Here is a 26,374-nt window from a genome sequence, read left to right as displayed (position 1 = left end):
GGGGGGGCGGGGTGGAAATATGATTGGCGTGGGAACTGACCTATGCTGGCCGGCTGTAGGTGGGGTATCATGTTGATCGACATTCCTCTAGACCATTGACAGGTGGACATTGCGAGCTGCAGGAGATCACGGCTAATTCTCTAGGAAGACGTGCGCCAGACGCTTGGTAACTATGGGGAACGTTGAGCCGGAGGGATCGCCGTGCCGGTCCCAGGCCTCGGGGTCCGTAATATGCTGTTGGCTCTTCGCGTTGGTGTTGCTGCTGGTGCCGCCGACGTTGTCATCGTTCAACCCCCGTACCTCGGGTTTTAACAAGAGTGTCGCATCCACCGAACCCGGGCACAACGGCACTGCCACATCCGTCAGTAACGTCTTGGGTAGCGTGAGATCTCTGCTGCGACAGTTCCCGGCCCTCGAGGGCCTGGTGCTAGCGTCCTGCGCCGTGGCTTTACTGCTGGTCATCTGGCTGATGGTCAAGATGTTCAGGTAACTTGGGGGGGGGGGAGGCTACGTGTATGTGGTAGAAGGGGCTTGGGCCAATGGTGTGTCCACGGGAAGGTAGAGTGGTGGGATGGGTGAGATCACAGGGAGGTGGTGAGAGTCTAACCGTGGAATCACGGAGCGTTGAGGGTTGGTCTTTTGGTGGGACCATTGAGAAATGGGGTTAGGTCCAATGGTGGGATCACAGAGCGCTGAGGGTTGGTCTTTGTGGTGGGACCACGGAGAAATAGGGATTGGTCCAATGGTGGAATAATGGAGAGGCGAGTGAATGGGCAGATTCAGTGGTGAAGAGCCAAGTATCACCACCACAAGTCATAGTGTGACTTCTCAGTAAATATTTAAACAAAGAAGTTTGTAATTTTAGCCATGTTAGAATTGTTAATAATATTACAATAGATTAAAGATATGACCTGATGTGTCATCTGTTCGGAAGGATTCTATTCTCAATCTGAAAATGGTAGCAATAAGTTGTACACTGAAAGGTTTAGACAAGGCCAGTGTTAGTCATAACTCTTTCCCTGGTTATGAAGTACTTTTTGCTGGGTGTGGTGGTGCTAATACATTTAAATTACCAGGTGAGCGACCTGGAGGCTTGTACACAAGATCCATACAGTCCAGTTCAAATCCTACCAAAACGGCAGCTGGAAATGCCACTGAACATTAGCCTGGCAATGTTGTCCTCATCTCCAAAAATAAATATTTATATTAAAAGGAATGTTGTGCTCATGTCTCAATTGGCCATCAGCAGCAGAGATTTTGATAAATTTAGATGCAATTTCACTGCTACAACACTTCCCTCAACTCATCCCTAAGTATTGCTTTGTTTATGCACCAGCAGCTTAGCCCCACTTACCCCTTGATATTGCCATGTTGGCACCCTTGTTTCAAACTGGATGTCCAACATATGCCAATTAATCATTGTTGAAAGTAAGACTCGTTGTATGTTAGTTCAACATATTTTACCAATACTTACTTGGACTTCCACACTTCTTAACTCTTCTCTTCCTCCTTAATCGTATACATAAGAACATAAGAAATAAGACCAGGAGTAAGTCATCTGTCCTGTCGAGCTTGTTCCGCCAGTTCATAATGGCTGATCGGACCATGGACTTAACTCCGCCAACCTGCCTTTTCCTCATAACCCTTAATCCCTCTACTATGCAAAAGCCATAAAAAGCCTTTGTAACACTTGTCAAAAATAGGATTTTGACATAAAATATTGACAATTCCTTTCCTCCCACAGATTCTGCTCAACCTGCTGAATTCCTTCAACAGGTTGTTGCTCCAGATTCCAGCATCTACAGGCTCATGTCACTATTTAACTTGTGTTGTCTTCCCTCTATTATGTTGTTGACTTACACAGTGTTTTCAATATCACCCATTAAAAATCGTGAAAAGGAAGAGATCTGTTTATAGCACGATCGATGCCTGTTGCAATTTAAGCATTTTGATTAGCCATCTAAATATACAATTGAACCATCAAGTTCATAATTCTGAGAGTCACAACGCTTGAAGAGGAGGAAGCAAATTTACCAGCACTGCAGGATGAAATTCTTATTAGTTGACACAGCAAACCTTTTTAAAAAAAAAGTAAACTACCAACTTGTTTAAAAAAATTCAAGCTATATCATACCTTAGTCAGGGAATTTAGAGGTGACACCTGGAAGACATTTACGAACTTGTATAATGTTGGCAAATTCCTTATATCGCTGAATGTCCCTGCAAAGAATTTTCTCACCCTGTCATAAATTTGTTCTTGTACCATGTCTGTACATGGTACAGTTGCAGACGTAATGTAAAGATTTTTACTGATGTACATGAGGGATGTAAGAAATAAAGTCAGTTCAATTCAATATCCAAGCTATGCAACCAACTGGACCAAGCTCAGATTTATCTTTGCACAGAGTCTGTTCATTTAATTATTTATTTAGCGATACAGCAGGGAGTAGGCCTTTCCAGCCCTTTGAGCCACGCTACTCCAGCAACCTCACAACCCCAATTACTCCTAACCTAATCATAGGACCAGTTAACCTACCGGGCATGTCTTTGGATTGTGGGAGAAAACTAGAGCACCCAGGGAAAACCCACGCATTCCTTAATGCACTTCTGGGTAATGCCAAGTGTGGATTTGCAAAAAAATAGTTATTTGCATTCTAGAAAGCTGAGCCAAATGAACATCTGGAGTAAGGTTAGAATTTTTTTTTAGTTCAGTAACTACAAAGTAAATAATTATTTTTGGTGCTGGGATTTCTGATTGAGAAGTGAGACTATAAGGAAGGAACAGCCAAATTTTGAATCACTGACAGTGCCAGTCAGTCTAAGACAGGATGTGTGTCTGCATGGTGTGGTCTCCCCGTCATTATGTGCTGTTCCATTGTTGTCAGTTGCTCGCATGCTAGAGTTTCATAACTTTTTCCTGGTAGGAGAAAGAAGCAAATCTTTAGCTGCAACTTTATGAATAAACCATTGCCCTTGTTCTCAGGTCTAGAAGAAGACTCAGGAAAACAAGGAAATATGACATTATTACAACACCAGCAGAAAAAGTGGAAATGACACCACTTAATGAAGAAAATGACGATGATGAAGATGCAACAGTGCTTGACGTGAAATACAGCAGGTATGACTTAGAGTTTTTAAGTCATCCTTCAAATCTACAAAGCTAATTTTCTGTGATAATGTTATTATTTAAGATTATTTTTACTTGATTAATATTTTGTAAACTTGTTCAATTCTGAGCAGCATGGTTTAAATCTTTCCTAAAGGGTTTTAAAGAAGATGTAATAGTGATTTACCAAGGTAATTGAAGGGAGGAGGGACCTTAGTTATATTGATAGATTGCAGAAGCAGAGGTTATTTTGCTAATATTGTGGGGGCATATTCTGAAATTAGGGTATATAGCAAATATTAACTTCAGCAACCAACCTTTAGATCTGCACATGGATTGTAGATTAAATTTAAGATATAGCTCTGGACAGTAGTTTCCTGGAGTTGTAGACACAGATTAATTGAAAACCAGACAATGTTGATTACCACTTATTTTCGGTGTCTGGAGTGTGGGTACAAAGAAGGAGGTGTGAAAATAATATGGAATTCAAAGGAAGCATTGTAGATACATTGTAACTATAGAATTGTCCTTTGATCTTTAGCATATAGAATGTCATGTAATATTGGGTCTAACAAGCCTCTTCCTCCTCAGAGTGTCTCATTTTGTAGAATATAAAAGACTACCTTTTATCTACCAGCTGCATCTCTCCGGTGACTTTGTTCATGTTACAACAATATATAGTACGTTCCCAGGGTATGATAGAAGTAGTTAAAATCATGAAGGGTATAGTAATAGTTTCCATAGCAGCTGGGTTAAGAACAAGAGGATATGAAATAAAAGCCATTGGCAAAAGAATTAATTGCAATGGGACGATAAACCATTGAATGCTAAAAGACTGGCATTCACAGTGAGGGGTGGTTGTGGAGTTACATTTGGAAAAAAAAGCAGGTTAAGTATCTGAAAGGAAAGGATTTCCTGTTTTTTGGACAGAGGGCTAGAGAGTGAGTATAGTTTGATTTCTCTTACAAACAGCCACAATGAATACATTGGGCCAATGGATGCCCCCTGTGCTATATTCTTCCATCACAAGAAACCTGCCTTGAAAAGTTTGATTACTCACACAACTGACTCTACAACAGCTCAGTTGCATTGCTGAGGTCCTATGTTCCAGAAACAACTACATTTCTAGCTGTCCCAGAGAACTACAACACTGTCATAGAATATAAAACGTATGGCACAGGTCAGGCCCTTTAGCATGCTATGTCCAGGCTAAACACAGTGCCAATTTAAACTAAATCTCTTCTGCCAATATATGTTCCATATCCCACCCCCTCTATTCCCTACTCTAACAGATATCTGGAAAAAAATAAACTTTCCAAGTACAGTTTATTCTCAAAGAGCTGCACCAACTATATTATGCCTAATACCACCTGACCAAATACTTGCTCTTTGATTCTTTTTTATGAGATTGTGCTTGCATCCCTCCACTATACCTCAATGTAGTCTAATCCAAGCAAAAAAAAAACTAAATAAGAAAAGTGAGAAAGAGAAATGCTGAATAATAATTGAACAGGGTTTTGTTCTATGTACAACTCCTGAAACAGCACCAGGATCTGGGAAACTGAGGTTTCAATAAGTAACATGAACACTTTCTCCAGCTGATGACCATCTCCAGTGACAAAGTCTGGAACACAGTAGCAGATTAGCTCATTTGCCATCCTTGGTATTGACATCCTTTGCATTATTGACAGTGGCATATCAGAAGTTGGGTATCGCATGGCAAGTAACATACCTGCTCAATCTTCACACACCTTTTAACTGCTTCCAAGGTGCACTGCACATGACATGGAACATCAGTGTGACTAGATGAGTGTGGCTCTTGCAGCACTTGAGGTGCATGAAGCCATCCAAGATGGAGCTTATTTGACTGCATGCTATCCCCGGGCAAGCTGTGAAGTAGTGAATTTGCCTTGACAAATGTACTGTAGCAATTTGTTAAGGTCACTTCATCAGCACGTTCCTTACCTCTGACTGACCTTGTCCTGCATTTCTACAAAATAGAGCTAAAAGCATTTATCCTGACCTTGCACATTTTAAGTCCACAATTGTAAACAGAAACTATTTGAAAGTGATCATGTGAGAGAATTCTTTATTTGGTATTATATTATTAGGCTTAATCCTCTCTCAGTTCACAAAAGAAGCAGCTTAGAATCAGAATGACATTTATATCACTGACATACACAGAGTGGCCACATTTTAGTGTATCTGCTGTACCTAATAAAGTGGCCACAGTGTATGTTTGTGATCTTCAGCTTCTGTAGCCCAGGGCTCCCCAACCTTTTTTGCACCACGGACCGGTTTAATATTGACAATATTCTTGTGGACCGGCTGATCTGCGGGGTGGTGGTGTTAATCACGACTGGAATATAGGTGATAAGTCAACTATAAGTTACTTATAAGTGGCTAATACGCTCAATTTCATTTCTAAAAAGGTTTATCTAACGAATTTAATATTAAACACAGCGCCTATTTTCCTCGCATATAAGTCAACAGCATCATAACATTTTAAGTAACGTTTGGATATTAAACACACAGCGCGTATTTTCCTTGTATGAACATATAGAATCATTACAACACACCAATATCGCTGAATCAGTGGGAGCCCTGAACTTGTTTTCTTGCAACAAGATGGTTCCATCGAGGGGTGATGGGAGACGGCGATACTCGAAGGGGGTTCCTTATGTCCAGTCTATTCCACAATTTAGTTTTCGTTACATTCATTGCAGAAAACTCCGCTTCGTAGCGACATGATGTTGGAAATGGAAATGGAAATGGAAGCAGTGTTTTCGTGGCTATCTCAGGATATTCAGCCTTGACTTTGATCCAGAATGCCATCAAACATACTTTTCAGCCCACCGTCATTTGCAAGCTCGAGGAGTTGATCTTTTTCCCACGCTGACATGGTTGATTCACCGTGGATATTCACAAATGGGTCATGGACCCATTCCTTTGCACGCCTTGGGTCATTTGCATCTTGGGTCACTAATGACCTTGCATGCGTAATAACCTCGCGTGTGTTCAAGTTCAACAGTGCATGACAGGAAATGAGGAAAGGTGCAGTTGACTCATAGCGTTTCATATCGCCAAATCATATCATTTCCTCGCGGCCTGGTAGGACATGCTTTGTGGCCCGATACCGGTCCGCGGCCCGGTGGTTGGGGACCACTGCTGTAGCCCATCCACTTTAAGGTTTTCAGAGATGTTCTGTTGTACACCGCTGTTGTAATATGTGGTTATTTGAGTTTTTGTTACCTTCCTGTTGGCTTGAACCAGTCTGTCCAAACTCCTCTGACCTGTCTCATTAACAAGGCATTTTTCTCCCACAGAACTGAGGCTCTCAGGATGCTTTTTGTTTTTTGCACCATTCTCTGTAAATTCTAGAGACTATTGTGTGTGAAAATCCCGGGGGATCTGGGCTTCTGAGATGCATGAAGCACCCCATCTGGCACCAACAATCATTCCATGGTCAAGGTCACTTAGATCACATTTCTTCCCCGTTCTGGTGTTTGGGTTGAACAATAACTGAACCTTTTGACCATGTCTGCATGCTTTTATGCATGGAATTGCTGCTACATGATTAGCTGATTAGATACTTGCTTAATGAGCAGGTGTATAGGTGTAGCTAACAAAGTGGCCTCTTAGTGTAGATTATGACATGAAATTTGTTGTTTTGCAGCAGCAGTACAGTTTACAATAAAAATATTACTATAGGTTACAATAATAAATAGTGCAAAAAGGGTGCAACATAGGGAGGTAGAGTTCGTGGACTGTTCGGAAATCTGATGGCAGAGTTCTGACTACATAAGAAAATGTTTGATATGTACAATGAACATGGTACCTATAGATGGCTTTGACAAATCTAAAAGGACTTTGGATCGCATTCCAGTGAAAGAAGCAATGAGCAATAGAAAGATATATTGTGACATATTTTAATTTGCAGTTTGACCTGATAAATTACAACTGGTTTGAACAGTCCTGTACATTCAAGTCTATTTAGTTTTCATTGCCTCTTTGTATCAGCTGTGAAATATTTTCCATATAGTGGCATGATAGCTTTGTAATCTTATCATTCTGACCAGCACTTATTCAGATCTTAATAGCCTCTCTGTTCTCAAAGTTAATGGATAAATTACTGTCTATAGAGGCACATTTGAGTAAAAAAAAATAACTTGGCAGATTTATTCCTAATATTTTCTTAAATACTTACTAACATCAGCGTTAAAACATTATTTCCACTGTAATGTGATACCATCTGGATTGGAACTATAAATATAACGAATTATTAGGCCTGCCTTTGGACTTCTGCAGCTAATGATTTCTTTGTTCAATTCAACTACAGTATCTGAATTATATTTGATAATTTAATGGTTAATGACCATTCGGAAACCAGATGCTGTCAATTTGCTGAATGATTCTCACTTCTATTATTTATATGCAAGAGCATGATAAACTTATTGTATCTCATTGAAATATTCTATTTGAGCAGATTTAGCAGTTTGGGATATTAAAAAATTCCAGCCTGTAGAAGAGATTCAAGCATCAACATTAAATGTGTTGTATTTATCCCGAGTAATCACTCACATAGGCAGTTAGAGAACAGACTTGATCATTTAAAAATTTTAGAACAAGGTGTATTTAATGGCAGCGAAGTTGATTCCAAATTCCTGCAAAAGCCTGCTGAATAATTCACTGAATGTGCATGCTGTGTTTTCAACAGAAAAAGTATTTTGTTTGTAGAAAAAGATTAGGCAAGATGCAAAACAAAATGTATAGTTGGATACCAGCTCTCTAGAACAATCAAATATAGTTGATGAAACTGTGTTTTGCATAACATAGTCTGGGAGTGTTTTCAATGTAGTGGACTCCTTTAGAACTGAAACTGGAATATGTTCAAGTTCTAAGCTACTCCCACTTTAGACTACTAAATTTCTGGGAGTTTTCCTTCGTAGTTCACATCACAAGGGGGAGTTAGGTTTTATATTAATTGAGTCATGCTCTCCCTGCACATAAATATTTTACTTTAATTCCTCTTTTTGCTTATATATGCTACCATTAAAGAAAAACTGAGAAAAAAACTTGTTTTTATCATTTGACCATTATTGTTAAGCTGGTTGTCATGATTTTTCACTTTTTTGTGTCTGACTCTCACTTTGAACAAATGTACTTTGGGTATGGCCGTGTTGATTAACCAGCATGATGACAGCAAAAGTTGTTTAAGGAATTGTTCTGTATTAAACGTTAAATATAGGAAGTTCATGAATAATTAAAGTGTGCTCCAAAATATTTAGCAGCAAGAGGTTCAAATTTCTTGTAAGCATTCAACTATCAATGTGTTGAACTATAAAAAATAACCACCATTTCCTGATTTACACACAGTAGCCACTTTATTGATTATATCTATACACTTACTTGTTAATGCAAATATCTAATCAGCCAATCACGTGGTAGCAACTCGATGCATAAAAGCATACCACCATTCTCGAGAGGTTTGGCTGTTGTTCAGACCAAACATCAGAATGCAGGAGAAATGTGATCTAAGTGACTTAGATTGTGGAATGATTGTTGGTGCCACAAGGGGTGTTTTGAGTATCTGAGAAACCACTGATCTCCTGGGATTTACGTGCACAACAGTCTCTACAGTTGACAGAGAATGGTGCGAAATACAAAAATCATCCAATGAGCAGCAGTTTTGTAGGTGAAAATGCTTTGTTAATGAGAGAGGTCAGAGGAGAATGACCAGACTGGTTGAAGGTGACAGTAACTCAAATAACCACATGTTACACCAGTGGTATGCTGAAGGACATCTCTGAACACACAACCCGTCGAAGCTTGAAGTGGATGGGTTCCAGCAGAAAACACTGAGGCCAAACACTCAGTAGCCACTTTATTAGGTGCAGGAGGTATGTAATAAAGTGCACTGAGTGCATATACTTCAGTCATCATCATTTTTCTTGCTATCTACTGAGAACACTGGTAAAAGTAAAATCTAGGGTTCCTGATAATACTGACACAAATGTTGAAAACTTGCTAAACCACGCTAGTCATGTCTCAAACCTAGCTGGCAATGTATAAAATTTCCCTGTTCTCTGTTTGCACTAAAGGCATGATAGGCATATTCTAATTATCATTTAACCTAATCAAAACAACATCATTCTTCATATCATAACTTTCTAATAACTTTCTCATTGCTGCCTAGTTTCGGTTTCCCCTGGATCACTGGACTGTAGACCTCTTGAGATTGGAGGTTGTGTGAGTAACTGCCTATGATATTAAAACAGTATTTAAATAGGTATGGCATAGGTATGGGAGGGAGAAGACGGCGGCGCGACGCAGCGCGCGCAGCCTCTCCAATGAAATGATATTGTATTTGTTAAATAGGGTACCATGCACAATTCTGATTTGATGGAGACAGCCATGAGAAGCACGGAGGAACATCTGGAGAAACTTCTGAAATGCCCGGTTCGCTGCCACTGCTACTGTGCAATCGAGAGTCTCCGGAGGGAAGGCCCCAAATCCTCGGCTTTGCCTGCTGCTGGCGGCTGGGGCTGGGGTCAAAGCACTCAGCAGAGGTGGTACTCGGTGCTCGGTGTCGGAGGGCTGGTTGGGGGCTCGAAGTTTTTGGATGACTCAGAGTCGGACTGTGGTCGGGCATGGCAGGGAGAGTTTTCATCCTTCTCCCATCTGCGTGAGATGTGGGACTTTCGAGAGACTTTGAATTTTTTTTACCATGCCCATGGCCTGTTCTTCATCAGGTTACGGTATTGCTTGCACTGTTGTAACTATATGTTATAATTATGTGGCTTTTGTTAGTTTTTCACTCTTGGTCTGTCCTGTGTTTCTGTGATATCACATGGCAGGAATATTGTATCATTTCTTAATGCATGCATTACTAAATGACAATAAAAGAGGACTGCGTGTCCTCATAATCTAATCAACAAGCCTTGATGAAACTGAAATCAATAACCGCAGGGTTTGGAGTCATACCTTGCACAAAAGATGGAGCTTGTGTTAGAAATTAGTCAATTCATCTCTAGGAACTCCTTGTGGCTGTGTCCTTGGCCCAGTAAGCCAGAGCTCCTTTGATCTTTGACTATTTAATGCACAGTTCAATGCCATTCACAAGTTCCCTGAAAATGAGGCAGCCTATGCCTACTTGAAGCAATGGCAAGGAAACACTTGGTCATGATCTGATGAGTAACAAATAATACTGAACCATATGTAGTAAACAGTGCTCTTCTCCAGCACAGGAGACTACCCACCTGTCCTTGACATTACTATCACTGGGTTCTTTCCCCCCTCTCCCCCCACTTCTTCAACAGCCTAAAGATAAGATTATCTTTATTTGTCGCATATACATTAGGATATCTAAACATAAATTAATATGAATTGTTTGCATCCATGACCAACACAGTCTAAGGATGTGCTGGGGGCAGCCCACAAGTGTTGCTATGCTTCTGGCGCCAACATTCAATAGATTCAATTTATTGTCAGAGAAATGTATACAATATACATCCTGAAATTCTTTTTCTTTGCAAACATCCACAAAAACAGAGGAGTGTCCCAAAGAGTGAATGACAGTTAAATGTTAGAGCCCCAAAGTCCCCCCAGCTCCCTCCTCCCATGCATAAGCGGCAGCAAAGCAACGACACCCCCACCAGCAAAAAAGCATCTGCACTCTCCACCGAGCACTCAAGCGTGCAGCAAAGCATCAATAAAGACAGAGATGTGCAGTACCCCAAAGACTACTCATTGAAGAAGTTTGGTATGACCCCCCCCCCCCAAAATTCTAAGAACTTTCTGGTATGGGAACTGTACTTCCCTCAATCACGGGGCTCTACAGAGAGTGGCGCGGACAGCCCAGTGCATCTGTAGATGTGTACTTTCGACTATAGAGGACATTTACACAGACAGGTGTGTAAAAAGGGCCCAAAGAATCATTGGAGATCTGAGTCACCCCAACCACAAACTGTCCCAGCCGCTACCATCCGGAAAACGGTACTGCAGCATAAAAGCCAGGACCAATAGGCTATGGAACATCTTCTTCCACCAGGCCATCAGATTGCTTAATTCATGCTGATGCTACAGTATTTGTACTTTATACTTTATTGTCGCCAAACAATTGATACTAGAACGTACAATCATCACAGCGATATTTGATTCTGCGCTTCCTGCTCCCTGGATTACAAACTGATAGTAAATATTAAAAATTTAGATTATAAATCATAAATAGAAAGTAGAAAAATGGAAAGTAAGGTAGTGCAAAAAAACTGAGATGCAGGTCCGGATATTTGGAGCGTACAGCCCAGATCCGGGTCAGGATCCATTCAGCAGTCTTATCACAGTTGGAAAGAAGCTGTTTCCAAATCTGGCCGTACGAGTCTTCAAGCTCCTGAGCCTTCTCCCAGAGGGAAGAGGGACAAAAAGTGTGTTGGCTGGGTGGGTCGTGTCCTTGATTATCCCGGCAGCACTGCTCCGACAGTGTGCAGTGTAAAGTGAGTTCAAGGACGGAAGATTGGTTTGTGTGATGTGCTTCACCATGTTCACGATCTTCTGCAGCTTATTCCAGTCTTGGACAGGACAACGTCCATACCAGGTTGTGATGCACCCTAGAAGAATGCTTTCTACGGTGCATCTATAAAAATTAGTGAGGGTTTTAGGGAACAGGCCAAATTTCTTTAGTTTTCTCAAGAAGTAAAGGTGCTGGTGGGCCTTCTTGGCAGTGGACTCTGCTTGGTTAGACTAAGTCAGGTCATTTGTGATATTGACCCCAAGGAACTTAAAGCTTTTGTTATATGTTATATTGACTATCCTGTTGTACATAATATTTATTATAAATTACTATAATTGCACATTTGAACAGAGACACCCAGTAGTTCGACATACCACAGATGCTCTCTCTCCCTAGTAAGGGAAAAAGAGGTGTCCCTGTTTCACAGCGAGGGGGGAGACATTGCAAAACAGCTTGCCGAGTTATGGTGTTAAAAGTCTGTTGCATTGCTTTTTCCAAGCTCTGTGGCCAAAGATCTTGGGTTTCTGGGCACATAGCCAGCAGCTAGCTTGCTGTTTATGATCTTCTGTCTCCCATGACACACCAGTTTCCTGCAACGGCACCAACCTTGAATCCACCCACCTCCAAGGTCACGAAAATCTGGCCTGAAGGCGCGCCCTTGACATATCGAAAAACGGCTGGTCATGAGGCACTGAGAGCGGGTCCCATTCCTGCAAAGAACTGAAATCAGCGTGTAACTCCAGGTCAGAGTCGTTAAAAGAACCCTGAAAAGGGGAAAAAAAAATGAGATATTAAAGATGGAAATAGAGCTGTTTCCAAAGATGCAAGCAAAGGAGTTGCTGTTAGGCACCATCATCTTAAGCTCTGCCCTCGAAGTTCATACCTACAACTTACCAACCCTAACCCATATGTCTTTGGAATGTGGGAGGAAATTAGACCATCTGAAGGAGGCCCACAGCATTATGGGGAAAATTTACCGACTCCCTACATACACCAGTAGTATTTGATTCACAATCTTCTGATCAGTTTTGCTGTAAGACATAACATTACATCGGAAGTTGCGTATCTTGCAAGGTCTGATGCACCTCTAGACACTCCAGAGTCTTGTGCCTAGTAGATAGCAGAAAGTTAAATTTATTCTTGCCATTAGTTGTTAAGTCTTTATTGTCATCATTAGGAATTTCTAAATCCCTGCAAGGTGCCATCACTATTTCTCCCCCATGTCTAGCCCTTGAAGCCTACCTTATGCACACTGATTGAACAGCCAAATTGGTGTGGTCTTTCATTGATTGTATTATAGTTATTCTATTTTGGATTTATTGAGTGTGCTCGGTAGAAAGTGAATCTCAGGTTTGTATATAATGACATATATGTACTTTAAGTGTATTTTGAGCTTTGAAATGTTGGTCACCTGCTTAGTTCATGTTTTTATAGTTTAGTGTCAGATACTGTGGTCAGAAACTTGGAAGTTTTATTGTCATATACTTTATATGTAAAACATTCAGTTGGTAGTTCAGTAATTGTCGTCAGACTGGAAAATAATGTTACTACTGAGATCTATGCAAGGATGTTTTTAGTTTAATATATATGCAAATACCTGGAAGCTAGTAGCACCCAAAGTTTGCATACCTACAGCTGATACAAAGCTAGTGGATCCAAACAGAATGAGCTAATCTTCTAAAGAATTTGAATATATTTGCTAGAAATCAAGCTGAAAGATGGCAGCTTAGATTTAATGTAGTCAAATACATGAGGCTTTTAAAGCAGTTTGTTTACTTATTATTTGTGGGGTTTTCTTGTATTTGCATAGTTTGTCTGTTGCACATTCATTGATTCCATTGTTTCTTTTTATCTACTGTGAGTGCCCACAAGAAAGTGACACAGTACAGTACGACTAACCTTGGTTCATTTCTCGCCACTGCCTGTAAGGAGTTTAAACATTTTCCCCATGACTGTGTGGGTTTCCTCTGGACACTCCACTTTCCTCCCACAGTCCAAAGACATTCTGTTTGGTGGGTTAATTGGTCATTGTAAATTGTCCTGTGATTTATATATATACACATACACACACAGTTGCAAGAAAAAGTTAGTGAATCCTTTGCAATTACCTGGTTTTCTGTATTAATTACTCATAAAATGTGGCTGATCTTCATCTATGTCACAATAATAGACAAATACAATCTGTCTAAACTAATAACACACAAACAATTGTACTTTTCGTGTCTTTATTAAACACATTATTTAATCATTCACAGTCCAGGTGGAAAAAATATGTGAACCCTTGTATTTAGTAACCGGTAGAACCTCCTTTAGCAGCAATAACCTTCACCAAATGTTTCCTGTAGCTGCTGATCAGACCTGCATAACGACAAACAGGAATTTTAGACCATTCCTCCATAGAAAATTGTTTCAGCTCATTAATATTTCTGGGATACCTTGCATGACCAGCCTGCTTCAGGTCACGCCACAGCATCTCAATTGAGTTAAGGTCTGGACTCTGACTTGACCATTCCAAAACACAAATTTTCTTTTTAAACTATTCTGTTGTTGATTTACTCACGTATGTCAGATCATTGTCTTGTTGCATCATCCAACTTCTATTGAACTTCAGGTCATGGACTGCTACCCTGATGTTATCTTGTAAAATGCCTTGAGACAATTTTGAATTCATTGTTCTCTCAACGACTGCAAGCTGTCCAGGCCCTAAGGCAGCAAAGCAGCCCCAAACCATGATGCTCCTTCCACAATGCTTCATAGTTGAGGTGAGGTTTTGGTGTGGGTGTGCAGTGGTCTTTTTCCTCCAAACAAAGCGGTGCATATTTTTGTCAAGAAGTTCAACTGTTCTCTCAGGCTAACTTGTCCGGATAGGATTGAAAAATCTAAAGGGAAGGAAATATTTTCCTTCTGTCAGTGAACAGCCATTGGAAGGATCTGGTTTCAAGACCCATTGGAGAGACTTAAACACAATAACTTTGGCTGGCACTCCAGTGCAGCATTAAGAGAGTGCCACGTGAGGTGCCATAAGTCAAGAGAGAAGTTAAACTGTGTCTATCCCTTCAAAGTTCAAAGTAAATTTATTATCAAAATACATATGTCACCACATACTACCTTGTATGTCATTTTCTTACAGGCATTCACAGGAAGGAATGCAATAGAATTTATGAAAAACTATAAATAACAAAGACTGATAAACAACCAATGTGCAACACCTCTTGTCAATACTTCTTGTTCGTTCAGTAAACCAACCTGCATAGTCAAGGACACCACCCACTCTGGTCATTCCCTCTTCTCCCCTTTCCCATTGGGAAGAAGATACAAAAGTCCCATACATCCTATTGTTATTATAGTCTTGAATGGACCTCTTGTACGTTAAGGTGGACTCTTGGCCTTACAATCTACCTTGATATGATCTTACATTTTATTTTATCATTTACCAAGCTCGGGCATCACGGTAGTGTAGCAGTTAGCATGACACTAGATTAGATTAGATTATGAAGACACGCAGTCCTCTTTTATTGTCATTCAGTAATGCATGCATTAGGAAATGATACAATATTTCCTCCGGTGTGATATCTCAAAACACAGGACAGACCAAGACTGAAAAAAACTGACAAAACCACATAATTATAACATATAGTTACGACAGTGCAACAATACCATAACTTGATGAAGAAGTCCATGAGCACAGTAAAGTTCAAAGTCTCTCAAATGTCCCACATCTCACGCAGATGGGAGAAGGAAGAAAATCTCTCCCTGCCATACCCGACCACGGTCCGACTCTGAGTCACCTGAAAACTTCGAGCTCTGATCAGCTCTCCGACACTGAGTACTGAGCGCCATCTCTATCCGAACGATTCGACCTCCTTCTCGGTCGCCAACAGCAGGCAAAGCTGGGGATTTTGAGGCCTTCCCTCCAAAAGATTCCAAACCGCGCAGTAACGACAGCAGCGAATGAGCGTTTCAGAAATTTTTCCAGATGTTTCTCTGTGCTTTCACGTCCCTCTCTATCAAATCAGAATTGTCCACGGCCCCTATTTAATGGATACGATATCATTTTTCACTGGAGGGCTGTGCACGTGCGGCGCGCTGCTTTCTCTCCTCCCACCACTATTACAGCGTTCTGGAGTTCAGAGTTTATTTCCGGCGCCGTTCTACCCAAGGATGTGTGGTATTTCCCTGGGTGCTCCGTCTTCTTCCCACAGTCCAAAGACATACTGGGTAGGTTAATTGGTCATTGTAAATTGTCTCATGATTAGGATAGGGTTCATGGGGTTTGTCGGGGGTTGCTGGGGCTGCATGGCTTGAAGAGCTGGAAGGACTTACTTTGCACTGTATCACTAAACTAAAGATTAAAAATTTAAAAAGAGCTATTTCACTTGGTCCAGAAGAATAGAACCAGATCTATCCTCAAAAATGTGAGTGCATTGAAAACCAAGAGAACAAACAGTTTCAGTGAGGGAATGGTCAGTCTACGTAACTAAGTTTCAAGGAAAGCGTGGAAGATGATGTTATTGATTTAAATTCCAATATATTTCTGAGGATCATAATTTGCATTTGACTACAGGTATAATTCTAATTGTATTAATATGGTAAGTGTAGCATGTGTGTAAGGAAAAGTTAACCAGTTAGATCCTGGTTAACACGTTACATACAATATACAACTAATCTGAATTTATATCATCAACAAAACTTCGACTCATATGTTTATAATATTTAGTTATCTTACCAGATGATTATTCATGTTGTTAGCTGGCATTCATAGCAAGAGGATTCGAGTACAGGAGCAGGGAGGTACTACTGCAGTTGTACAAGGCCTTGGTGAGACCACACCTGGAGTATTGTGTGCAGTTTTGGTCCCCTAATCTGAGGAAAGACATTCTTGCCACAGAGGGAGTACAAAGAAGGTTCACCAGATTGATTCCTGGGATGGCAGGACTTTCATATGATGAAAGACTGGATCGACTAGGCTTATACTCTCTGGAATTCAGAAGATTGAGGGGGGATCTTATTGAAACGTATAAAATTCTAAAGGGATTGGACAGGCTAGATGTAGGAAGATTGTTCCCGATGTTAGGAAGTCCAGAACGAGGGGTCACGGTTTGAGGATAAAGGGGAAGCCTTTTCGGACCGAGATGAAGAAAATCTTCTTCACACAGAGAGTGGTGAATCTGTGGAATTCTCTGCCACAGGAAACAGCTGAGGCCAGTTTATTGGCTATACTTAAGAGGGAGTTAGATATGGCCCTTGTGGCTAAAGGGATCAGGGGTACGGAGAGAAGGCAGGTACAGGGTTCTGAGTTGGATGATCAGCCATGATCATACTGAATGGCGGTGCAGGCTCGAAAGGCCGAATGGCCTACTCCTGCACCTATTTTCTATGTTTCTATATATAGTGACAAACTTTAATTACATAATAAGCCAAAAAATACAGCTTAAATATTGTGACTTTTTTTTTTGGAATAGAAAGTAGTCAAATGTTCAAATCCGGGTAATCATAGTTACGGTTTATCAGGATATAGAGTGGATTCCAGTTTATTGGGCCATTAGTTTATTGGGACAGTCGCTTATCTGGAACAGCTGTTACAGAACAAAAACTAATCTAGAAAATATCTGGGATTCCCTTTGATTATTTGGGACAGTGTGCCATTTAATTGGGACGGGAGACTTGCCAAACAGTTTCTAACTAGCATCAGTTACGTTCATTTAGTGAGGTCGTTAGATGCTGCACTGTACTTGGAGCAAACAGTTTAGAGTCAGTTGGGTGTACTTGTGTTCAAAAATCAATGATTTTTTTTATATCTCTGATAGTTAGTGAGAAATAAGCAGTAAAACAATTTAGAACTGTTTTGCTTACTGTGGTTTCATACATTCACAATTGAAACAACCTGGAGTGAAAATGAAAGAAATTCACTCCTTCAACGAGTTAGAAACTACGAAGAATTTGAAAGTATCAACAATCACCTTGAATGTGACAATGAAAATGAAGATTTGGGGACCACAATTGTCAACAGCATTGTTTGAAGGCAATCCATTATCTGTACTAGGTGTCTCTGCTGATTTTGTTCATTTACAGTCAATCAAAAGAATGGCATTGTACACTGGATGAATTCCTCCATTGATAACTACTAGGAACTATTTCACAGTTTACTAGTACTATAGTAGTATTGGTAGTCTTCTAATTTGTTCTATATTTCATTTAAATACATAATTTGTTACTCAGTTAAACAGTAGTTTGTCTTTTTTAAACTATTTCCATGAAACCAGCTAATTGAGACAGCCATTTAATTGGGCCAAAATGTACTGGTCCCAATGTGTCCCAATTAACCAGAATCCACTGTAATTTTAAATAGCACTGAAGGAAGAGATAAGCAGTTTAAGTTCCTGAAACAGAATGAAGTTTGTTTCTCTTTTGACTTTTCTTTCTTTTCTCCTCAGGTGAAGATTTGTGCATAATAACTTATATGGAAAACCAAATGCACTGTGCCACAATGATCACCTGGAAGAAAACTGGGACTCCCTTGTCGTCTGTGTATTAATTTTTCATTCACCTTGTTGTTTATAGCAAACAGAAGTATATAGGAAAGTAAATTATCATCATCCAGTTTAGCACCAGCACAATATTCAAGTGTTTCCCATGGACTTCATAGAAGGGATTTTATAAAATCCAAACTCAAGATTTTATGGTGTATGTTTTGAAATGCTATTATTGTATCTTATGGTAGTAATTTTGTATTTGTTCTCTGACCAAATAGTCTACCTGCACTACAATAATGAGGTGAAGTGGAATATAGATTAACACTTGATTTTCTTGGATAAAGTTTAGGATTTATTCTTTGTTTTTAAAATAATATATATTGCTATTAGGTTGTGATAGCTTTCAGAAACAATAGAAACTCATTCATATTCATTTGAGCCAAGCCTACAGTACAGAGTAGCTGCTGTGCGTTTAAACTTTGGTCACTTTAGCATGGTAGCGTAGTGGTTAGCACAATGCTTTACAGTACTAGCAACTTGGGTTCATTTCCCACCGCTGCCTGTAAGGAGGTTATACGTTCTCCCCGTGACCATGTGAGTTTCCTTCGGGTGCTCCGGTTTCCTCCCACAGTCCAAAGGCGTACCAATTATTTGGTTAATTGGTCATTGTAAATTGTCCCGTGATTGGGCTAGGGTTAAATAGGTGGGTTTCTGGATGGCACAGCTTGAAGGGCCTATTCCGTGCTGTATCTCTAAATAAGTTTTAAAAAGTGAAACTCTATTTTGAAAGTGGAATGCAATGCACAGTCGTTCATGTATGTTTTGCACAAGTGAGACAGGATGGATTTTGATCCTGTAGTTTGAAATGCGCCTGTAGTTGGATATGAAATGTGAAACATCACATCTCAGCAAGTTAACACTAACCCTTCAGCAGGAGATCATGACTATTCCCAGATACATTTGTGCTTATCTGTGTATGCACAATTTTGGCATTGTGAGCAAATCAACAGATAATATGCATTTGCATTGCTATTATGGATTAATATAAGCATAGAGCAGGACCTGGCCCTGAGGAACTTGCATTATATTTATAACTTCTTGAGTAAATATGTTAACTTGCTTTGGTTTTTATTAGACAATGAATTAGAGCTGCATAAATTGCTTACCAAAGGCATTTACTGATATACGAATCCAGGTATTGAATTGTAGAGCACTGATAACCAACTGATTCAAGCTTTAACCAAACTAGGCTAAATGTATAATAGGACTCCTGTTACAATTTTAGACTGACGATGTAAAAAAAAAATTGAATCAATGCTACAGGCACTTCAAGTAGATTTGATTTGCTCTAATCATAAGCATTTCATGTTCAAACAGTACATTGACAGAGTCCTTTATAAAAAAAATCCTTGCCCAAGTCTGAAGTTAGATTGGGGTGGGTCTATCTGAACTATTCTTGTTACTGGTTTATATCGTAAATTGGTGGTACTATGTCATGAGTGGTTTTCAATAACTTTTCATGTTGTTGTGGTTTAGTTCAACATGCCTTATGTTGCTGTAGTCATAATGATCTTTGCAAGCTAAACCCATGATTGGATGAATGCAACCATAAAAGTCTTAGGTTAATCACTAAAGTTTGGAAGAAGGGTAGGAAATTTTCTACTATGCAACAAAATAGCTGTTGAGAATGGCCTGTTATGACTGAAGGTTGTTGGCTCAATGGATTGCTCTAGTGATAAGGCTGCAACAGCAGAGTATTCTGTGAAAAGAGAAGTATAACTGAAGTAATTTTGTCCGCATATTTAAAAAAAACAACTTCTCGCACACATTGTCTAGAAATAGAAATTTGAATCCTCCCACAACTTGTTTTTGCCTTGGTGAAGTAAGAAACACAGGTTGGTATGAAACAAAATGCTTGAGCACTAACTTTCTATAAACAATGTCATACTTTGCACTACTTGTTTTAACATGAAGACCTAATAGTATAAGAGCATTAGCCGGAAAGGTCAACCAGTCCTGCTGGAATGACAGGCTGATAAAATCAGTTGGAATACCATTTCTACAGAAGCAGGAACACACCCTCACTGCCACTCCCTTGGGTATAAATGTAAACTTTTTATTTACAGATTATTACAGGCTAAGAGCTTGTCCTTGAACTAATTAAGCTATGACATCTATTGAATTATTACTCTGTCAACCGTTGTAGCAAGCTAATTTTCTTTACACCTCCTTAGATAAAATGTTAAGTTGCTAAATGCTGAACTACTAAGTCAGCACTGCTAGAGAATGCCAATATTCAATTATGTAGATTATGCCACCATGCTAAACATTCCCTAAAGTGCAGCCAAAGATAGGAAGGATGAGATCTGCAGTTAATTTATTTTCACCACAGTTCAAGTGAGGAAATTTTTAAAAAACTTTGCGTCCTCTGAGAGACCTGCAATCTGAGCTATAGTGCTCATTATAGTCTCTGCTGACTCCACTGAACAGGGTTTCAGCAAATGTCCCTTTTCTGATCGCTATGTATTTCCTGTGCCTGAATGTTGACCGAAAACAGGATGGAAACTCTTCCTGGCTCAGAATTCAGCTACTGGAAGATGTACCAAAGGTGGGGACAGGGTTCGATTCTTGGAAATGTACTGATATAATATCATCTGGGATTAGATAGAAACGTGGCCACTTGGGAGGAGATGGGAAAATGAGAATGCTTTTAGCAGAGGGGTAACAATTAAGCAAAGAAAGTGTAATCTCTTTAAATTGAACAATATGAGCATTGGATTGTGGGGAGAAGGTGGGGGGGGGAATATTGGATTTAATCTGTGACATAAGAGTGGGCAGAAAAATAGTCAGCAATTCTGGTCTCTCTAATAGTTACTCCTGACTGTAAAATTGTGGAAGATCAGATATATACACACGCATCTATCAGATCTTACCAATCATTATACATGACCAGGTTAAAATTTCCTCGTTTAAGTGCCATTTTGTACTGAATATTGACAATCAGCACCTCTTTGATTATTGACATTTTAGTCAATGGGCTTTTATATCCTTTGTATACTAAATCTTTCAGGAGAACTTGGAAATGGACAGAAATTTTATGTGTTTGAAATGACTAAAGATTCATTGTTAATCATGTTACTTTTGCAAGTTTTATGTTTACATTTTTTACAAATAGGAATATTTTGTCTAGATTTTATGCAACGTACATTTTTCTTTTGGAAAATAGTGATGTTTGTATTCAGAGCAGTAATTTGAAGTTGGTTAAGGGAAATGAATGTAGCATGCATAACTGTTGTTTAATTTCTTCCTTCATAATGCCTGAAGACAAAGTGAAATGAGCCTGGTGTTGATGAATGAGGACAGTCCATGTTGGACCATTTGTAAGACATAAAGACCTTTGAAAATTATTCATTTCTATTTTAGTTTCAAGGGTATAAGGATCTACTTTATTGGGACACAGCTTTAAGACTTAGGCTTAAAACTTAGATTTAAAATTTTAAAATTAAAATTAAGAACTTCAGAAAATTGGGAACTTAAGAGTAAAAGAGTAAAAGTTGCTGCACAAGTTGGTAGTAAGTGAGCAATTTAACAATTCAGAGGTGAAATTATAAGAAGTTCTCTTGAGGAAGCACATCTTGTCACTACCCCATTGACTCTTGTATGTCTGAATGACCCCCTCATACTTGCATTTCTATTGGCCAATTTTATGCAACTTCCCTATAGGATATCTTGCTCATCTTGGCAATCGTTCCAGTCAACTTAGGTGTATATATCCATAATATTTTACAAACCATTGTGGATAGTGGGTGCAGATTAAAACATTTTAAGCCATTGACTAAACTAAGAAATAATACATTAACTAAAAGTAGAATATATTATTTCAGCTCATGGAATAGACTTGTAAATCAAGCAATCAAGGCAGCCTTTTGTAAAGGTAATCCATATACCTTTGTGATGGGCAAAATGGAATGAAACTGAATAACTTTACCTTCGTGTAAGGTAACTCTCTTTAATCACAGAAGGTTTTTGTACTTGATTCCAGCTCTAGCTCTGTGCAGGAAATTGCCCAAGAATAAATGGAACTGGAATGAATTAATCTATTACTTTCCCAAAATATGTCTTGGTGCTTGTGCGTTCCATGTATGCAGACAGCCACTAGGTGGCCTTTGTGGCACAGCAGTGTCAAAACGTACTCCAATCGGGATAGATTCAGCCACATTAGCTAATTGTCTCATTGTCACATGTAAAACTCACTAAAGTCAGCAAGGAAATGAGGGAAACCTATTTAAAACTGTTTAATACTGTGCTACAAGAAATTTGTCTCAATATTTACTTACTGGTAGAGAAGGGTAATCTTTGGAGGGAATTAGTTTAAAAAATAGTAAAAAGCTGCAGATGTTGGAAATCTGAAATAAATACAGAAGATTATGATAAATCTCAGCAAGTCAGCCAGCATCTGTTGAAAGAGGAAAGCAAACATTTCAGATCTGGGATCCTTTATCAGACTGAGAAAGATGATAAGTTAATGAAGGTGAGAGACCGCCAAGGGTGAAACAATGGGATTTGTTATTATTAAGTTAAAAATGTTGTAGCCATTAAGGGAAGTTAAACTGCTTTCCTTAACTACATTATTTCAGACTATTAATGAAGTTACAAGTTCAAAGTAAATTTGTTATCAAAGTACTTGCAAGCATTCACAGTAGAACAAAAGAAATATAACAGATTCAAAGAAAAACTATACACAGCTGAGAACATGAGTTGTAAAATCCTTGAGAGTGATTCAACAGGTTATGGAATCTGTTCAGTGTTGAGGTGAGTGAAGTTATCCATGGGTTCAAAAGCCTTAATTGATTCTCCTTCCATAGATGCTGTCTGACAAGCTGAGTTTTTCCAGCATTTTCTGCTTTATTTTCTGTCCCAAATTTAGTGACTAGAACACAAGACAGTGGAAAGTTCTTTTCAGTAACCTGCTCCTGACTTTGACTCAAGGCATTAATCTTTCTGCTGTGCTGTCACTTGCAACGTCTTGCTTTACAAGTGGATAGTGTTGCACAATGAAAATATACAGTATCTTGAAGTGCTTGTTCCCCTTCCTCCTGATTTACCAAATTCTATACTTACTGGCAATAAGAGGAGATTGAGACCAAGGTTTACCTATACCTGAGTGGGGTGTGCATACTCAATAGCTGAGTAGAGTCGCCGATGCATACTTGTTTGCATTTCAATTTAAACGGCCACCTGTGAGAATATAAGCAGAAATTTTCAAGATAGGAGCTAAATTTGCAGAAACTATAATCCTATAATTAGAGTAATGTGGGAGTTTAAAATGTAGAATTACGAATATAATGTTTATAAGAAATTCAGAAGAAATACTGAGAGTGAGATTGTTGAGCATGGAGAAACTGTTGCTTATTAGCACGAGGAGAAAAAGCAACAGAAGTCTTTGTTCATTGGGTAGGCTAGGGAAGTTTAAGTAGGACTGAACAGAGCACAGGTCCATTGGATTGAATCAGAATCAGGTTTAATATCACTAATACGTCATGTTAATTTGGTTTATGGCAGCAGTACAGTGCAATACCTTTTTTAAAAAACTATAAATTACAATAACAAATGTATATAAAAATACATTAGTCCAAAAAGCGAGCAAAAATAGTGAGGTGGTGGTCATGGTTGGTTCATCATCCTTTCAGAAATCTGATGGTGGAGGGGAAGAAGCTGTTCCTGAAATGCTGACTCTGTGTCTTGAAGATTGACTGTTGTTTCTCTTTTTCTAATTTAAAACAATTACCTGATTGGATTGTTTTTATCCTCCATGAAAGTAATTATAAAGAATCTACTCCAATTGCATTTGTCCTAACTACTGAAATTAACGTATAGCACAGTGAGAAACTTCAGACGAGTAGCTGAGTAGAGTGGCCAATGCATATTTGTACCTAGGTGAGATACCAACCGGAGCACTCTACATCAATTTCAATTCCTGATCTTAAATTCTAGTGTTCTGTTCTCATTAACATTTCTGTTTGTTCGTAACAACTGCCATGGAAGTGAATTGCTTCCCACTTGTGGAAAGTAACTGATTCTCGTGATGCTGCAATTTAAGTAACACTGAAGCTTTTCAGCAAACTTAATCTATGTGCAACTGGGAGGAAAGATCTTGAGCATTATTTGCAGTTAGACCTTGCTTTTACCTTTTGCATAGATGATGTTTTAGTAATTAATTTTCTCAGAGTATCCACAATTTATAATGCTGTTACAGTAATTTTCATTATCATGATTATAGAACACTGGTTGTTGACCTGTAACTAAGTTATGATCCACTTGCTATGTATTACACTGGAGAATTATGTCAGAGCAAGTAGGTGCTTGTTCTTTATGCTGTATTTGTCAGTTTGTTTTATGTAATTTCTGGAATAATTTACACTGGATAATTTGGGTAGATTTTTAACATATCTTTGAAATGAATCTAAAATGTATAAAAATAATCTGGAATATTAGCAAATCTGTGATTTGATTATCCTGATTTTTATTGTAATTACTCTAACTCACTTACAATAAATATCTCTACCAGAGCGATTTTTGCATTACTTCTAAGTTTTTGAATGTCCTGCTTAATTTGTTTAGCTGTAGGGTATGTGCAAGTTTACATGTGTTCCTCTTTCCCAGAAGAAATCTCAGCACAGCTTAACATCATCAGAGGAGCTGCTCTGCTTCCACCATGGAAATGTTAAATTGCCGGTTAAAGCAGGGAGTCGAATACTTTCCTATTAGATCTTGCACATTCTCCAAAATAGTTGCTGTGAAGAGTAAGAATTTCAGATCGTATTCTGTACACACTGCCTGATATTAAATTGAAACGCGTCACTATCGATAAGTCATAATGATTGAAATAATTTAAAAGACATCTTCAGAGCAACTTTCAAAGCATCAAAATATCCCCACCCTCTGTAATGATCAACTATATTATAAGTATTAAATGTAGGGGAGATATTGCTCAGGACCTTGGATTACTCTGCTGCCTGTCTTCAGAAGCTTTTGGCATTTGGGGTGGCATGGCAGCGTAGCCCTTAGCACTAACACTATTACAGCATCAGTGATTGAAGTTCAACTCCCGCCGCTGCCTGTAAGAGTTTGTACATTCTCTCTGAGACCACATGGGTTATCTCCAGTTTCCTCCCACATTCCAAAGCCTCCTGCGTTAGGGTTAGTACGTTATGGGCATGCTATGTTGGTGTCAAACATGGCATCACTTGCAGGCTGCCCCCAGCGCATCCTCAGACTGTGTTGAGGCAGATTATGTATTTTATTTTATGTTTTCACGTACTGTGACAAATACCACTAATCTTTAAAATCTTTACCTTTTTTATTGTGTGTCCACTCAACAAAGCAGATGGGATTCAGTTTTACATCTTATCCAAACAATGCCACCTGCAGTGTTGCAGACCTCCCCCAGTTTGTAACAGCGGCATTGGACTAGGTTTTCGTTAATAAGATTTGGATGGGGACTTAATTTCACAACCACCCCTAGTGAGATCAGACTGATCAAACTGAGTGACACCCAATATTGTGGGAACATACGAAAACAATGAATCCTTTTGGTTCAGACATTTTACTGAAGAGCAAGTGTAGTCTAGGATTCTGTCAGATATTCTGAATGCTTCATGAAATATTGACAATGAGCCAATGCAATAAAGATTTATTGGAAGGTAAAAGGTAAAAGACAGTGTTTCACATAAAAGATGTCTTCCACTAATAACTGCACCACTACAGGAGTCCAGATTCAGAACTCCATCAAAGAAAAACAGAAATTGCTAGAAGCACACAGCAGGCCAAACAGCATCTGTGGTACTTTTACTCTTTTGGTGTGATTAATTGTACTGTTAAATAACCCAAAGTAATAGAGGTGTATAAGAAGATACAAGACCTTGATGGAGTGGACAGCCAGCACCTTTTTCCCAGGGTGAATAGGACATACTTTTTAGGTGATTGGAGGAAAGCATAGAGGGGATGTCAGAGGTAAGCATTTTTTTTTACTACACAGAGAGCAGAGGATGTGCAGAACCCTTTGCCAGGGCTAGTGGTAAAGGTACAACAGGGACATTTAAGAGACTCTAAGGCACACGGATGATGGAAAAACAGAGAGCTATGTGGGAAGGAAGGGTTAGATTGATCCCGTAGATTAAAAGGTCGGCACAACTTTGTGAGCTGAAGGGCCTGTACTGTGCTGTAATGTTCAATGCTCAGCTGAGACGACTAATTATTAGCCACAAATCAACCCCAAATTAGCAA

General features: G+C 39.2%; 1 protein-coding gene across 2 annotated transcripts; it reads left to right on the top strand.

Annotated features, from left to right (window-relative positions):
* Window positions 1–114: 114 nt before the first annotated feature.
* On the top strand, window positions 115–24,654 carry LOC140209697 (membrane protein FAM174B-like). Of its 2 annotated transcripts, none has more exons than XM_072278091.1 (3): window positions 115–486; window positions 2,984–3,118; window positions 9,485–9,958. In XM_072278091.1, the coding sequence occupies exons 1-3, from the start codon at window positions 173–175 to the stop codon at window positions 9,507–9,509; spliced, it is 474 nt and encodes a 157-aa protein (XP_072134192.1). In that variant the 5' UTR covers window positions 115–172; the 3' UTR covers window positions 9,510–9,958. The 2 variants fall into 2 exon arrangements, with proteins under 2 accessions (XP_072134192.1, XP_072134193.1); XM_072278092.1 differs by lacking the exon at window positions 9,485–9,958 and adding an exon at window positions 18,050–24,654 and having other exon boundaries at window positions 116–486.
* Window positions 24,655–26,374: the final 1,720 nt, after the last annotated feature.

This window comes from Mobula birostris, chromosome 14 (assembly GCF_030028105.1).
Source record: "Mobula birostris isolate sMobBir1 chromosome 14, sMobBir1.hap1, whole genome shotgun sequence".
Classification (NCBI taxonomy): domain Eukaryota; kingdom Metazoa; phylum Chordata; class Chondrichthyes; order Myliobatiformes; family Myliobatidae; genus Mobula; species Mobula birostris.
This window is presented reverse-complemented; position numbering and strand designations above follow the sequence as displayed.